The sequence below is a fragment of the Geotrypetes seraphini genome, chromosome 2, assembly GCF_902459505.1.
Source record: "Geotrypetes seraphini chromosome 2, aGeoSer1.1, whole genome shotgun sequence".
Taxonomy (NCBI): Eukaryota; Metazoa; Chordata; class Amphibia; order Gymnophiona; family Dermophiidae; genus Geotrypetes; species Geotrypetes seraphini.
The window spans coordinates 5,317,705-5,330,620 of record NC_047085.1 but is presented as its reverse complement, the minus strand read 5'-3'; the positions used below and the strand labels follow the sequence as shown (position 1 = coordinate 5,330,620).

Sequence of the window (12,916 nt, the reverse complement as noted above, 5' to 3'; positions counted from 1 at the left end):
TGTTTTCTATAAAAAAGGGAGCGCTTGGCCCGATCATGCAACAAAGCATTCAATGCTACTTGCGCTGAATGCATTTCTTCACAAAGCAAGCGAGTAGGATGGAGGAGATAGCGAGCTTTCAAGCGAGAATATTGGTTCTCCAGTCTAATAATACCATTGGAAATTCGTTTGCGACGAGCTATGACATAAGAAATTATCGCCTCTCGAAGTACAGCCTTGGCCGTGTCCCAAAAAAGATCTGGAGTGGATTGATGGTGTCCATTAGTTATCAAGAAATCCTCCCAACAAGAACGTAAGTACGCTATAAAGGAAGGATCATCCTTCAAATAGGAAGGAAAGCACCACCGGTAGCTTCCCAAAGGAGGTGAGCCCCAGGACACATCCAACCAAACAGGACAATGATCAGATATTGCTAACGGTCCAATGGTTGCCTCAGTTACCCGAGAAAATAAAGATTCCGAGATCAGGATATAATCTAAGCGGGAAAAGGTCCCATGTGCCCAAGATTGGTGAGTATAGTCCCGTTCGAATGGATGAAGGAGGCGCCAGGGATCCACCAAGCCCAGGGACTTGCAGATGAAGGGTAATCCCTTAGTGTTAGTTGTAAAAGGAGAAGTGGAGTGACCAGAACGGTCAACAGTGGCATCCATTACTTGATTAAGATCCCCCACCACTAGAAGAGGAACGGAAGCATCTTGGAGTCCTAGAGAAACTAAAGAATTAAGGTAAGTTTGAGAGTGGATGTTAGGCCCATATGTAATCAACAGTCTGAATTCTGTACCCTGTAATGAGATATGTAATAGTAAATTTCTACCCTGAGTGTCTTGATGGCAAGATGTGACAGCACACATCAAACCCTTGCAAATCAATAAACATACTCCAGCCCGCTTACCTGAGGAGGAGGCATAAAAAACAGAGCCAACCCATCCTCGCCTCAACTTCTCATGTTCTTCGGCAGTCAATTTAGTCTCCTGCAAACAGGCCAAATCTGCTCGGTGATGTTTTAATTGTTGTAATATTTTGGATCTTTTAACCGGTGATGTTATACCGGAAACATTCCAAGAGACAATTCGAAGTGTGCTATCACCTAGGGGCCCCCAAGAAATTATTTAAGCAGAAAAGCATGTCCAAAAACCACGCCCAGGTGCTCAGCCTCACCCAAGCGCATGCCACATAGTGCCAGTCATATTGCAGAAAAAACAAAGAGAAATGCAGTATAGAAGCATACAAACAAACCCAGATTAATAGCAAACCCATAGCAAAATGTATCCCCCAAGGCTGTTCCCATCCCCTCCCACAACCCCCAATCCAACCCCCAACAATCCCAAATATCCCATAGAACATATCCCTTCGGAATATGCTAGAGGCCCGTAGGGACACCAAACGGAACCCCATTCCCCTTAATGAATAGGAACCTAAAGTGCTTTTTGAGCTTCAATACAGTGAACAAATACTTAAACATAACAGTGGGAAATCCACCCCAGCCAGAAATCAAAGATAGTCAGATCCAGGGACACTCAAGGAGGGTCTCCCGGAGATCCTAGGCGAGTATTGATGAAATCAGCTGCTTCAGAGGCTTCAGAAAAAGAGAGCCAAGCACCCTCATGTTGGATCTTCAAAAGAGCAGGATAAACAAACAAAAAGCACTGTTTAAGTTCCACCAAACGAGTGCAAAGAGGATAAAATCCCTTTCGCTGGTCAGTAAGGGCTGTCGAGTAATCCTGGCTATTTTGAATAATCGACCCACGTAGTGTCAAGGAATCTTTTCTAGCCCGGTACTGGCGTAGTATTGCCACTTTGTGTCGGTAATTCAGAAACTTTGCTATCACCACACGTGGTCTAGCATCTTGTGCAGGCCTTGCTCCCAATCGATGGGCCCTCTCTAAACAGAGAGAGCTGGAAACCACGGCGTCCGGAAATTCTTTTTCAAGCTAGCCCTCCAGTTCAGCCGGCAAGCGTGCATCAGGGATCAGTTCTGGAACACCCAGAAAACGTAGGTTACTGCGACGCGACCTATTTTCCAGGTCGTCAATCTTTTCAGCTTGCCGATGCACCGTTTCTTGTAAAGCGGCTATATCCATCTCATGGGAATTAATGCTATCCTCTGCCGTGGAAACCCGCTGTTCTAAATCTGTCATGCGGGCCGCTGTGTCGGTGAGTAATTGTTCAAGGCGAGTCATTTTGGTAGCCAGTACCTCCATTTGCGGCCCCAACACCTGAGCCACCGCCGATTTTATATCGTTCAGTGCTGTGTCTGTAAACTCGGACACAGCCGTGCCCGAAGCAGCCGCCATTTTGGTCGCGCCCGAATTCGATTTCGGCTTACTCGTCCGTGCAGCTTTCGACCGCGCCGTCTCCTGCGATCGGGTCAAATATTTGTCCATATGTGCCCGATGCTGCACGCTACCAGGAGACCCGGCCAGGATGAAAATTTCATAGGTTTAAGCTCTTGTTTAGGGGATTGGGGCCCGGAGCTGATGTGGAACACGTCCTCAGCGGTTCATAGCGTCACGTGACCTCTCCCCCTATTTAGTTATAATAGCTTGAAGTTAGTTTGCAGTTAAGTGCTCATGTGGGGTTAAGGTATTGAGCTTTACATTTAAACAGGAAATATCATTTTGTTTTGTTTTTTGTGAGTTTCCGTATCACATACATAAAATCTTGTTTCCCTCCGATTATCACATATAACATAGATATGTCTAAACAACATCATTAATCGTCCCTGTTATAAACAGGGATAGAGCGCAAATTCAATCAATTCAGAAATACAAGCAAGCATTAAATCATTCAAAAAAATTATCCCAGTTCAAATCCCACGGCAGCTCTTGCTTCACTGGTGGGTCTTGTCTGCTTATCTACCCTGAACGGTACAGAACTATACAGGAAGAAAGAAAAGCTGATTAGATAACGAGCACTGTCCTACAAGTAGTGAAATTTCTATTAGAATATTGCAAACAAGAATAATCTTTTTGTACCATCATGAAACTTATGCATCAGTTTTGTTTCTGGAGCTCCTAATGTCCTCAGTGTTACTCTTCTTTATTAAACAGCTGATATACATGAACCTCCCAGATCCTATTCCTGATGCTCCAGTTCCTGTGGATAAAATTATGGTACAATCTTTGTCCATAGAATCTCAGAAACGTATGATTCAAGATACATCAACCTACAGGTAAATGGATAACAATTATTATTATTATTATTATTATGTCCTTGTATACCGCCATACCCAAAGAGTTCTAGGCGGTTCACATCAATTAAATTAGGATCCGATCAGAACACGGATTTACAACATTTTGTCGGGATTACAAGCAACGAGGAAGGAAATGTTGGAGTTTTAGCAGAAATTTATCAGAGTTGGGATGGAAGGAAAGAGGGAGGGAGAAGAGAAACCAAAGGAGGGGAGGGGGAGAGAAAGGAGGGGGGGTGGGGCGGGAGTTGGTTTATTGCAGGGGAATGAGGGTTCGCGGGTTAGGTATGTTTTGAGAAGTTTTCTGAAGTCGAGGTAGGTAGGGGCCTCGAGCATCATTTGGGCTAGCCAAGGGTTCAGCTTAGCCGCCTGGAAGGCGAAGGTTTTGTCGAGGAATCTTTTGAGCTGGTATAATTTTATGGAGGGGAAGGCGAACAGCTGAATTCTGCGGGATTTCTTATTGGTGCAATACATAGTGAAGTGGGGGGAAGAGGTATTTTGGTGATAGACCAAATACTGTTTTGTAGCAGATGCAGGCGAACTTGAAAAGGACTCTGGATTCGAAAGGTAGCCAATGTAGTTGGTGGTAGAAAGGAGTGATGTGTTCCCATTTGTTTAGGCCGAAAATGAGGCGGACGGCTGTGTTTTGAATCGGTTTTAGTCTTCTGGTGGTTTTCTTCGTGGAGCTCAGGGAAATGATATTACAGTAATCCAATATGCTAAGAATAGAGGATTGTACTAGTAGGCGGAATGCGATTCATCAAAGTATTTTTTTATGGTGCGAAATTTCCAGAGCACCGAGAAACCTTTCTTAACAGTGAGGTCGGTGTGATTTTCTAGGGATAGATGTTTGTCCAGCGTGACTCCCAATATTTTTAATGTTTGTTCGAGTGGGAAAACCAATCCTTTCACTTGGATTATGGTGTCTTTGATTTTGTCTTTGGGGGTGGCCAGGAAAAATTTTGTTTTGTCCGGATTTAGTTTTAGTCTGAAGGAAAGCATCCAGAGTTCTATCTGACTGAATATGCTAGTGATGTAGGCGAGAAGTTCCTGGGATAGACTGGTTAGAGGGATGACTATTGTGATGTCATCTGCATAGATGAAGAATTTGAGCTTGAGTTTGTGTAGGAGGTTACTGAGGGAGGCGAGGTAGATATTAAACAGGGTGGGGGACAGGGGGGAGCCCTGCGGGATACCGCAGGAGTTATCCCAGCTGTAGGAGAAATTGTCATTTTTGCGTACCCTGTAGGATCTGTTTCGTAGAAACCCTTGGAACCAGTTGAGGACCTGGTCGGAGATGCCAATGTGGGCCAGGCATTCCAGGAGAATGGTGTGGTCGACTAGGTCAAACGCACTGCTCAGGTCAAATTATAAAAACACCTCTTCCTTTACTCCAGTTACTGGATCAACTGTTATATGTCCATCAATCCCTGCTTACCCCACTCACTCATATGCACCCAGCCACCAAAAAATCCTAAAATTCATGGAGTGAGGGGTGAAGCCTGGGAGAAGCACAGAGGATCCTTTGCTGGGAGGGGGAAGAGTATGGGATTTGGAGCATGGGAGAAGCACAGAGGATCCTTAGCTGTGGGGGGAGTGAGGGGTAAAGCCTGGGAGAAGCACAGAGGATCCTTAGCTGTGGGGGGAGTGAGGGGTAAAGCCTAGGAGAAGCACAGCTGGGGGGGGAGTGAGGGGTAAAGCCTGGGAGAAGCACAGAGGATCCTTAGCTGTGGGGGGAATGAGGGATAAAGCCTAGGAGAAGCACAGCTGGGGGGGGGAGTGAGGGATAAAGCCTAGGAGAAGCACAGAGGATCCTTAGCTGTGGGGGGAGTGAGGGATAAAGCCTAGGAGAAGCACAGCTGGGGGGGGGAGTGAGGGGTAAAGTCTGGGAGAAGCATAGAGGATACTTAGCTGTGGGAGAATGAGGGGTAAAACTGGGGAGAAGCACAAATGTGTGTGTGGTACCATGCAGGCGTGTATTTTCCATGAAGTGTATGTAGGTGTATTCAAGGGCAGATTTTGGGCCCTGCTAACAGGAATTGTGATTGACGTGTCCTTTCTATAAAATGTGCAGGTAGATGTCAGATGTATGTATTAATATTAATGTCTGCTTCTGAGCAGCTGGATGTGTCTGTGACTTAAGTGTCAGGATGAACTTTCTCTTTTTATTCCTTCTATACATAGTGTGACACTTTTGGGTGTCATTGGTATTGCCAGGGGGCCAAGCAGGTCATTTGGAATGTGACAAAGTGGGAAGTGTGTGGCATAGTGGTTAGAGCTCCAGCCTCAGCACCCTGAGGTTCTGGGTTCAAACCCTGTGCTGCTCCCTGTGACCCTGGGCAAGTCACTTAATCCCCCCTTTGCCCAGGTACATTAGATAGATTGTGAGTCCACCGGGACAGACAGGGAAAAGTGGTCCCCTGGGAGAACAGTATAGAAAATTGAGTAGGGGTTTCAGAAGTGGTGATCATCGAAGCCCTGTTATGTTGAGGGGTGTTGGAGCTGCAGGCCTTGCGAGAACTCGCGGCAGCCAATCATTAGCAACTCTCCTGCTCTCCAGGGATTGTAAAAGGTATGTGGAAGAGGCGAGAAGGATCCTTTCTGTCCCAGCTCACTGCTGGACCACCTGGGATTTTAAAGGTACGCAGGGGAGGCAGGAGGCTGGGTACAAAAATTTTCAAACTGAGCAAAATTGGTGGAGACCCTTAATCAGTGTTCAAGGTCAAAAATCCTTAGATTATCAGAACTAACCTAGAACACTGTCTAATTAGAAATAATGCATCATATTTTTATAAAACAGAGGGAAAAAGACCTCAAACAACTCTTGGGATCCAATCAATAGAAGGACTCCAATTTAGGGTTAGACTTGTGGTGATATCCTAACCCTAATCCTAGTCCTTCTATTGATTGGATTCCAAGGGTTGTTTGAGGTCTTTTTCCCTCTGTTTTATAAAAATATGATGCATTATTTCTAATTAGATAGTGTTCTAGGTTACATAGAAACATAGAAAAAAGCAACAGAAAAGGGCTTAGGTTAGTTATGATAAAAAAAAATTTCAAGTCATCTGAGACAAGAGGTGGGAGAGATCCCTCCTGTTCTGGCCCACTGCAGGTCTTATGGCAGATAACAGGAGGGAGGGAGAGGCCACAGAGCAGGGAGGGATGGGGGCTAGAGGCATATCCTGGCAGGGCAGAAAGAGAGGGGGAACAGGGTGCAGAGCCAGGGAGGGAGGGGGCTGAGTGCAGATCCAGGCAGGGTACTCGAATATTAGCTCCCCCCCCTGGTTTATATTCAAGACAACCTTTTTTCCACCTTTTTGGAGGGGAAAAGTTTATCTTGGTTTATATTCGGGTCAGCTTATATTCAAGTATATACAGTAGTACCAGTCGCTTGTTTAAATAAATGCTCTCTGCCCTCTGCCGCCTTTCCTTCACTGAACAGCACCGGAGGTTAGCCCTTACCTTGCTCTTGCTGCCCTGATTCTCCTGCTCTCTGCTGTCCTTCCCCGCAGTGAGAACCCGTGGTTTTAAAGCGGGGCTGCATTGCAGGGAAGGGCGGAAGAGAGCAGGAGAGTCAATAATTATGCCCTTAGCAGTGAACTTGAGCCCTGCTACAGTCTGCAAGTGGAAGAGGCTGCTGCCACCAGGGTCTTCCCTGAGAGAGCAGTAGAGTCGGGGCCAGTAAAATAGTTTTTAACCCCCCCCCTCAGCAAAAACAGACAGCAAACGCATGCGCAGACCATGTAGTCGGATGTGGGCGTGCCTCCGATCGCCCCCATTTGAATATTCTCCCTTCGTGAATTGGTCGGCCATGGATCTGGCCATGGATCTGGCAGGTTAGTGTGTGTAGAAGGAGTGACTATTTTTTACATAATATTTCCTGTAAATGTTTGACTTCATGGGAAATGTTGCAAATTAAACCTGTTTATGGTCTGTCGAGCTGTGAAGGAGGATGCATCTGAGTTTGTGGGTCAAGAGCTTTCTGATATCTGCTGGTTCTCATGATTTATTTACCCCTTTATTGAAAGGTACTGGCTTGAATCCAACAGAACCATCAAATTACTGTCCGATTGCTATATGCCATTATTAACAAAGATGATCAAGACTATTATTTCCAAACAACTATCCAACTATTTAGATAAATTCTCCATTCTTATACCAGCTCAACATGGTTTTCATCCCAATTTCAGTACTGAAACTCTTCAGCTTGGAAAAGAGACGGCTGAGGGGAAGATATGATTGAAGTCTATAAAATCCTGAGTGGAGTAGAACGGGTACAAGTGGATCGATGTTTCACTACATCAAAAATTACTAAGACAAGGAGACACTCGATGAAGTTACAGGGAAATAATTTTAAAACCAATAGGAGGAAATTTTTTTTCACTCACAAAATAGTTATTATTATTATTATTATTATTATTATGTTCTTATATCCCGCCATACCCAAAGAGTTCTAGGCGGTTTACATCCATTACATTAGGATCCAGTCTGAACCCGGATTTACAAAAATTTTGTCGGAATTGCAGGTAGCGTGGAAGGAAGCAAAGTAGTTTTAGCACAGGTTTATCATAGTTGGGTTAGAAGATAAAATGGAGGGTGTGGGAAACCAGAGGAGGGGGGGGGGGGGGGGGGGGGGGGGGGGTGGGGGGGTTGGAGTGTATGCGGGGAGTGAGGATTAAGGGTCTTGTTCGCGGAAGAGGTGTGTTTTGAGAAGTTTTCTGAAGTCTAGGTAGGTCGGGGCCTCTAGCATCATTTGGGCTAGCCAAGGGTTCAGCTTGGCCGCCTGGAAGGCGAAGGTTTTGTCGATGAATCTTTTGAGCTGGCATGATTTTATGGAGGGGAAGGTAAACAACTGGATTCTGCGGGATTTCTTGTTGGTGCAATACATGTTGAAATGTGGGGAGAGGTATTTTGGTGAGAGACCAAATACTGTCTTGTAACAGATGCAGGCGAACTTGAAGAGGACTCGGGATTCGAAGGGTAGCCAGTGCAGTTGGTGGTAGAAGGGGGTGATGTGTTCCCATTTGTTCAGGCCGAAAATTAGGCGGACAGCTGTGTTTTGAATCAGTTTTAGTCTTCTGGTGATTTTCTTTGTGGAGCTTAGGTAAATGATATTGCAATAATCCAGTATGCTGAGGATAGAGGATTGAACTAATAGTCGAAATGCAGTGTCATCGAAGTATTTCTTTATGGTACGGAGTTTCCAGAGTGCTGAAAGGCCTTTCTTGACAGTGAGGTCTGTGTGATTTTCTAGGGATAGATGTTTGTCAAGCGTGACTCCTAGTATTTTTAATGTTAAGCTCTGGAATGCGTTACTAGAGGATGTGGTAAGAACGGATAGCATAGCTGGTTTTAGGAAAGGTTTGGACAAGTTCCTGGAGGAAAAGTCCATAGTCTATTATTGAGAAAGACATGGGGGAAGCCACTACTTGGCCTGGATCAGTAGCAAGGAATATTGCTACTCCTTGGATTTTGGTCAGGTACTAGTGACCTGGACTGGCCACCGTGAGAACGGACTACTGAGCTTGATGAACCAGTGGTCTGACCCAGTGAGGCTAGCCTTAGGTTCTTATGATCATTTTGCAGTATTGGTTCAAACCATTATCTTGGCACAGCTGGATTACTGTAATTCCATTATGTGGGATTAAGTAAAGGATATGAGAAACGGCTGTAATTGATTCAAAATGCTGCAGACAGACTGATTTTGGGGAAGAAAAAATTTGATCACATGCCACCTCGAGGCTTCCATTTTAATTAAGAGTTCAATTTAAATATGGACTATTTGTTCCTTTGATGTCTTGGTCTCTAAACACCATGAGAATAACTCATATGGATAAGCTCTCTTTTCCATCATTAAGAGGAATCGAGTCTATTAGTAAAGTTCCCCCCTCCTTTCCATACTTATTAACAGGGAATGGACTACCGCCTCAAATTTGAAGAGACAAACACGATCTAATCTTTTGTAAAACCTTAAAAACCACTATGTTTCATCGCTTTTTAGGCTACAGCTCCAATGAATGTTAATGGATTTTTCTTTGTGACCTAATTATGCAACCGAATCGAGCTTCTATTTTTAGGAGATGATTTGGTATATAAGAAATGGTGGGGGCACTGGGCTATGTGAACCTAAAGAAGTAGCCCAGCAGCTGCAAGCGGAAGAGTAGCAGGAGACCGTTGGCAGTGTTGGGGGTGGGGGTGGGTGGGAGAGACGGGACCTCTTGTCTCACAAACTCTGTTTTTCCTGGTTTGGCTGCCTGGCTTTCTTCTTGCTTAATTGCTGAATCCTCACTCCCCTCTGCTCTTAGTAAAACTCTACCTCCCAGATCTCAACTCAGTTCCTTGTTCCTTGGAGCAATAGCCTGCAGGCAGCCCAGAAGAGAATGCCTTAGTATGAGTGTATACTCCTATGCCCTGGGCTGGTAGAACATGTTCTCCCACTCAGCATGGAATCTTTGAGGTTTCAAACTATGATCCTTGCTGGGCTTCCAAAGCTCAGGATGAGCATGTGGCAACAGGGCAGGATTAACCAATAGGCCAAATAGGCATGTGCCTAGGGCCCGAAATGGTCAGGGGGGGCCCAATGAAGGAGGGCATCAACATTGTTTTTTCCAAACAGCAATGGGCCCCTCCAGCATCGATTGGCAACGCGGGCCCCCCCCCCCCCCCCCATTGACGGAAAGTAAGACAAGCAAGCAACGTGGGTAAGAAAGGCAACAGGAACTGTAATTGTGCAAGCGGTGCTGCTTGCCCAAAGCTTCCCTCTGACGCAGCTTCCTGTTTCCGCCTGGGCGCATGGTGGGGTGGGGCAGGGGGCCCAGTGTACTTGTGTGCCTAGGGGCCCTCGATGAATTAATCCTGCCCTGTGTGGCAAAGAATCTGATAGGGATTCTGCTGGCAGAAATGTGGCCATTGATCTGAAATCTGTGAATGCCAGGGAGATGAGAAGCCAGACCCAGAACCCAGGAATGTGCCAGGAGCCAGGGAGAGCAGATCAAGGATATGATCCAAGCCAGTGGTCAATGGAAGTCTCAAATTGAAGATGAGAAAGAAGTCTGGCCTGTAGAGGAGAGAGAGAGAACTGGGATGGGGAATGGCAAATGGCTTGCTGGGGAGCAGAACAGGTTAAAAAGATGGAAGGAATAGAAGAGGCCAAGAGCAATTACATTTCCTGGCCTCATATATGAAGCATCAAATTATGCCTATGCAGGAGGAGAAAAATGAAAAAGTACAGAGGGTGGCTGAAGAAAAAGAGGGACTATGACTGGAGGGAGGGAGAGAGAGTGGCTGGACCCTAGCTTTTGATTTCTCCACATTCCCTGCCCCTGCTCTCGACATTTAGCAAAGCTGCGCGCACTAGCCGAAAAACTACCGCCTGCTCAAGAGGAGGCGGTAGCGGCTAGCATGGCCGGTAAATTAGTGCACGCTAGTAGGCGTGTTCAACCGCTAACGTGGCTTCGTAAAAGGAGCTCATGGCCACCCTTTGCTGAGGAAGGGGAAGTTCGTTATGCGTTCTAAACTGAGCCCCCCAATCCTTTCCAAAAGTTGGCTCTATTTAGTCCTTTTGGATTGCAATTAGGGGGACATTTAGCTTTGTCAAACTCAATCACATATGGGGCCGAAATCTAAAACATCGGCTAAGTCGCAGGCTGAATTTTTCATTAAGGTACGCTAAGCGATTTAGCACGGGCTAAATGCGCCCCTTAATCAAAGGCCCCCTTAGTCTTAGTAGAAGTCCAGGGTTACAACCTCTCCAACTGTCATGCAAAGAAAATACATTTTTAGGTCCATTCCATTGTCCACATCTCTCTCCCTCTCCTCTGTTTTTAGACCCATTATTTCTTCCCCCCCCCCTTCAATCCGGCATATGCATATGCCCTCTTTGGACCCCTCCTTCCCTCCCTCCGTGTACTTCTACCAGGGCCCCTAGGCACACAAGTACACTGGGCCCCCTGCCCCACCATGCGCCCAGGAGGAAACAGGAAGCTGCGTCAGAGGGAAGCTTTGGGCAAACAGCACCACTTGCACAATTACAGTTCCTGTTGCCTTTTTTACCCACGTTGCTTGCTTGTCTTACTTTCTGTCGATGGGGGGCCACGTTGTCAATCAATGCTGGAGGGGCCCATCACCGTTTGGAAAAAACAATGTTGATGCCCTCCTTCATCGGGCCCCCCTGACCATTTCGGGCCCTAGGCACGTGCCTACTTGGCTTATTGGTTAATCCTGCCCTGGCCCACCTCCCCCCCCAAAGGCCTGCATATTTACCCCTTTCTTCTTCCCACTTTCACCTTTGAGATTTTGCCCGCGTTTCCTTCCCTCCCTCCATCCCAGCTTCCCAGTCTCATCTTCAAAGCAGCCTGCAAGAAGATTGCCGGTCAGCTGTAGTGAACCTAGTAGGCTGCCCCGCCTCCTCTGACATACGGGATCGCGGCAGAGGGAACGTGCTGCGGAGGTCGACGGCAGTCTGCTAGGTTTGCTACAACTGACCCGGCAATCCTCTTGCAGGCTGCTTTGAAGATGAGACGAGGAAGCTGGGATGGAGGGAAGGAAGAACGGCGGGCCAAATAGTGGACCAAATTTAATAACCCTGCGGGCCTGGTCCAAAGCCTTAAGAATGATCTCTTGTCTTAGAATTCTAAGAGGTAATTACTGAGGAGTTTCATTATTTCTGAATCAAAACTTCTTGCATATACAGATAAAGCTGAGATGGCTCAGATATTGTTTGAAAATCTATGAGCTAATTTCATGTCAGAAGCAGTTTTCTTTTGTTTTCCTGGGAGGGTCAGCTTAGGAATAAATCTGTTTTTCTCCACATTTACCCCCTCTTTTACACTAGCCAATTTAGCATGCTAACGTGTCCATGGAATATAATGAGCGCGTTAGCATGCGCCAAATCAGCTAGCGTGCCTTAGTAAAAGGAGCCTTTAGAAATACATGGCCGTAGCCTAAGAATACGCTGACTTTAGCCTGCATTCATTCAGGGAGGTTAAGGTTTTGCACATAAGCACATGAGCATTGCCTCTGCTGAGTCAGACCATAGGTCCATCACGCCCAGTAGTCCGCTCCCACGGTGGCCCCCCAGGTCAATGACCTGTAGTGATCTATTACTCTACTACTCTATTACTTTACAGCCTTCTGTACTGTATAATAATAATAATAACTTTATTCTTATATACCGCCAACAATCTTGCGACTTCTAGGCGGTTTACAATGAAGAGAAACTGCACAGACATCGAATTACAGAGTGTAGCAGTGAATATCTGATAGTAGCAACAATAAAAATAATAACAACAGTTTATATACTGCAGGACCGTGAAATTAGAAAAATTCCATAAATTGAAAGGAACATTCATAGTTAGAGATTAGAGGTTAACAGTTTACAAGATCTAATTTGGGGAGGGATTGCGATGGAGCTATAGTAACCCTCTAATTGTACCCATGGATCCCCTTTTCCTTCATGAACTCGTCCAATCCCCTTTTGAACCCCAAAGTCGTACTCTGCTCTACCACCTCCTCTGGAAGCATATTCCAGGTGTTCACCACTCTCTGCGTGAAGAAGAACTTCCTAGCATTTGTTCTGAACCTATCTCCCTTCAATTTTTTTGAGTGCCCTCTAGTTTTTGCTGCCCCTGCTAGTCTGAAGAATCTGTCCCTCTCTACCTTCACTATACCCTTCATGATCTTATGAGTTTCTATCATATCCCCTCTAAGTCTCCGCTTTTCCAGGGA

The 12,916-nt window shown here is 45.9% G+C and overlaps 1 protein-coding gene across 4 annotated transcripts in view; it reads left to right on the top strand.

Annotated features, from left to right (window-relative positions):
• Window positions 1-12,916, top strand: part of WDR97 (WD repeat domain 97) — a 197,391-nt gene that overhangs the window by 82,915 nt on the left and 101,560 nt on the right. For all 4 annotated transcript variants that reach the window (XM_033934237.1, XM_033934239.1, XM_033934238.1 and 1 more), the window contains exon 11: window positions 3,051-3,172. In XM_033934237.1, the coding sequence (XP_033790128.1) occupies window positions 3,051-3,172 (122 nt within the window). The remainder of the gene's footprint in view (window positions 1-3,050; window positions 3,173-12,916) is intronic.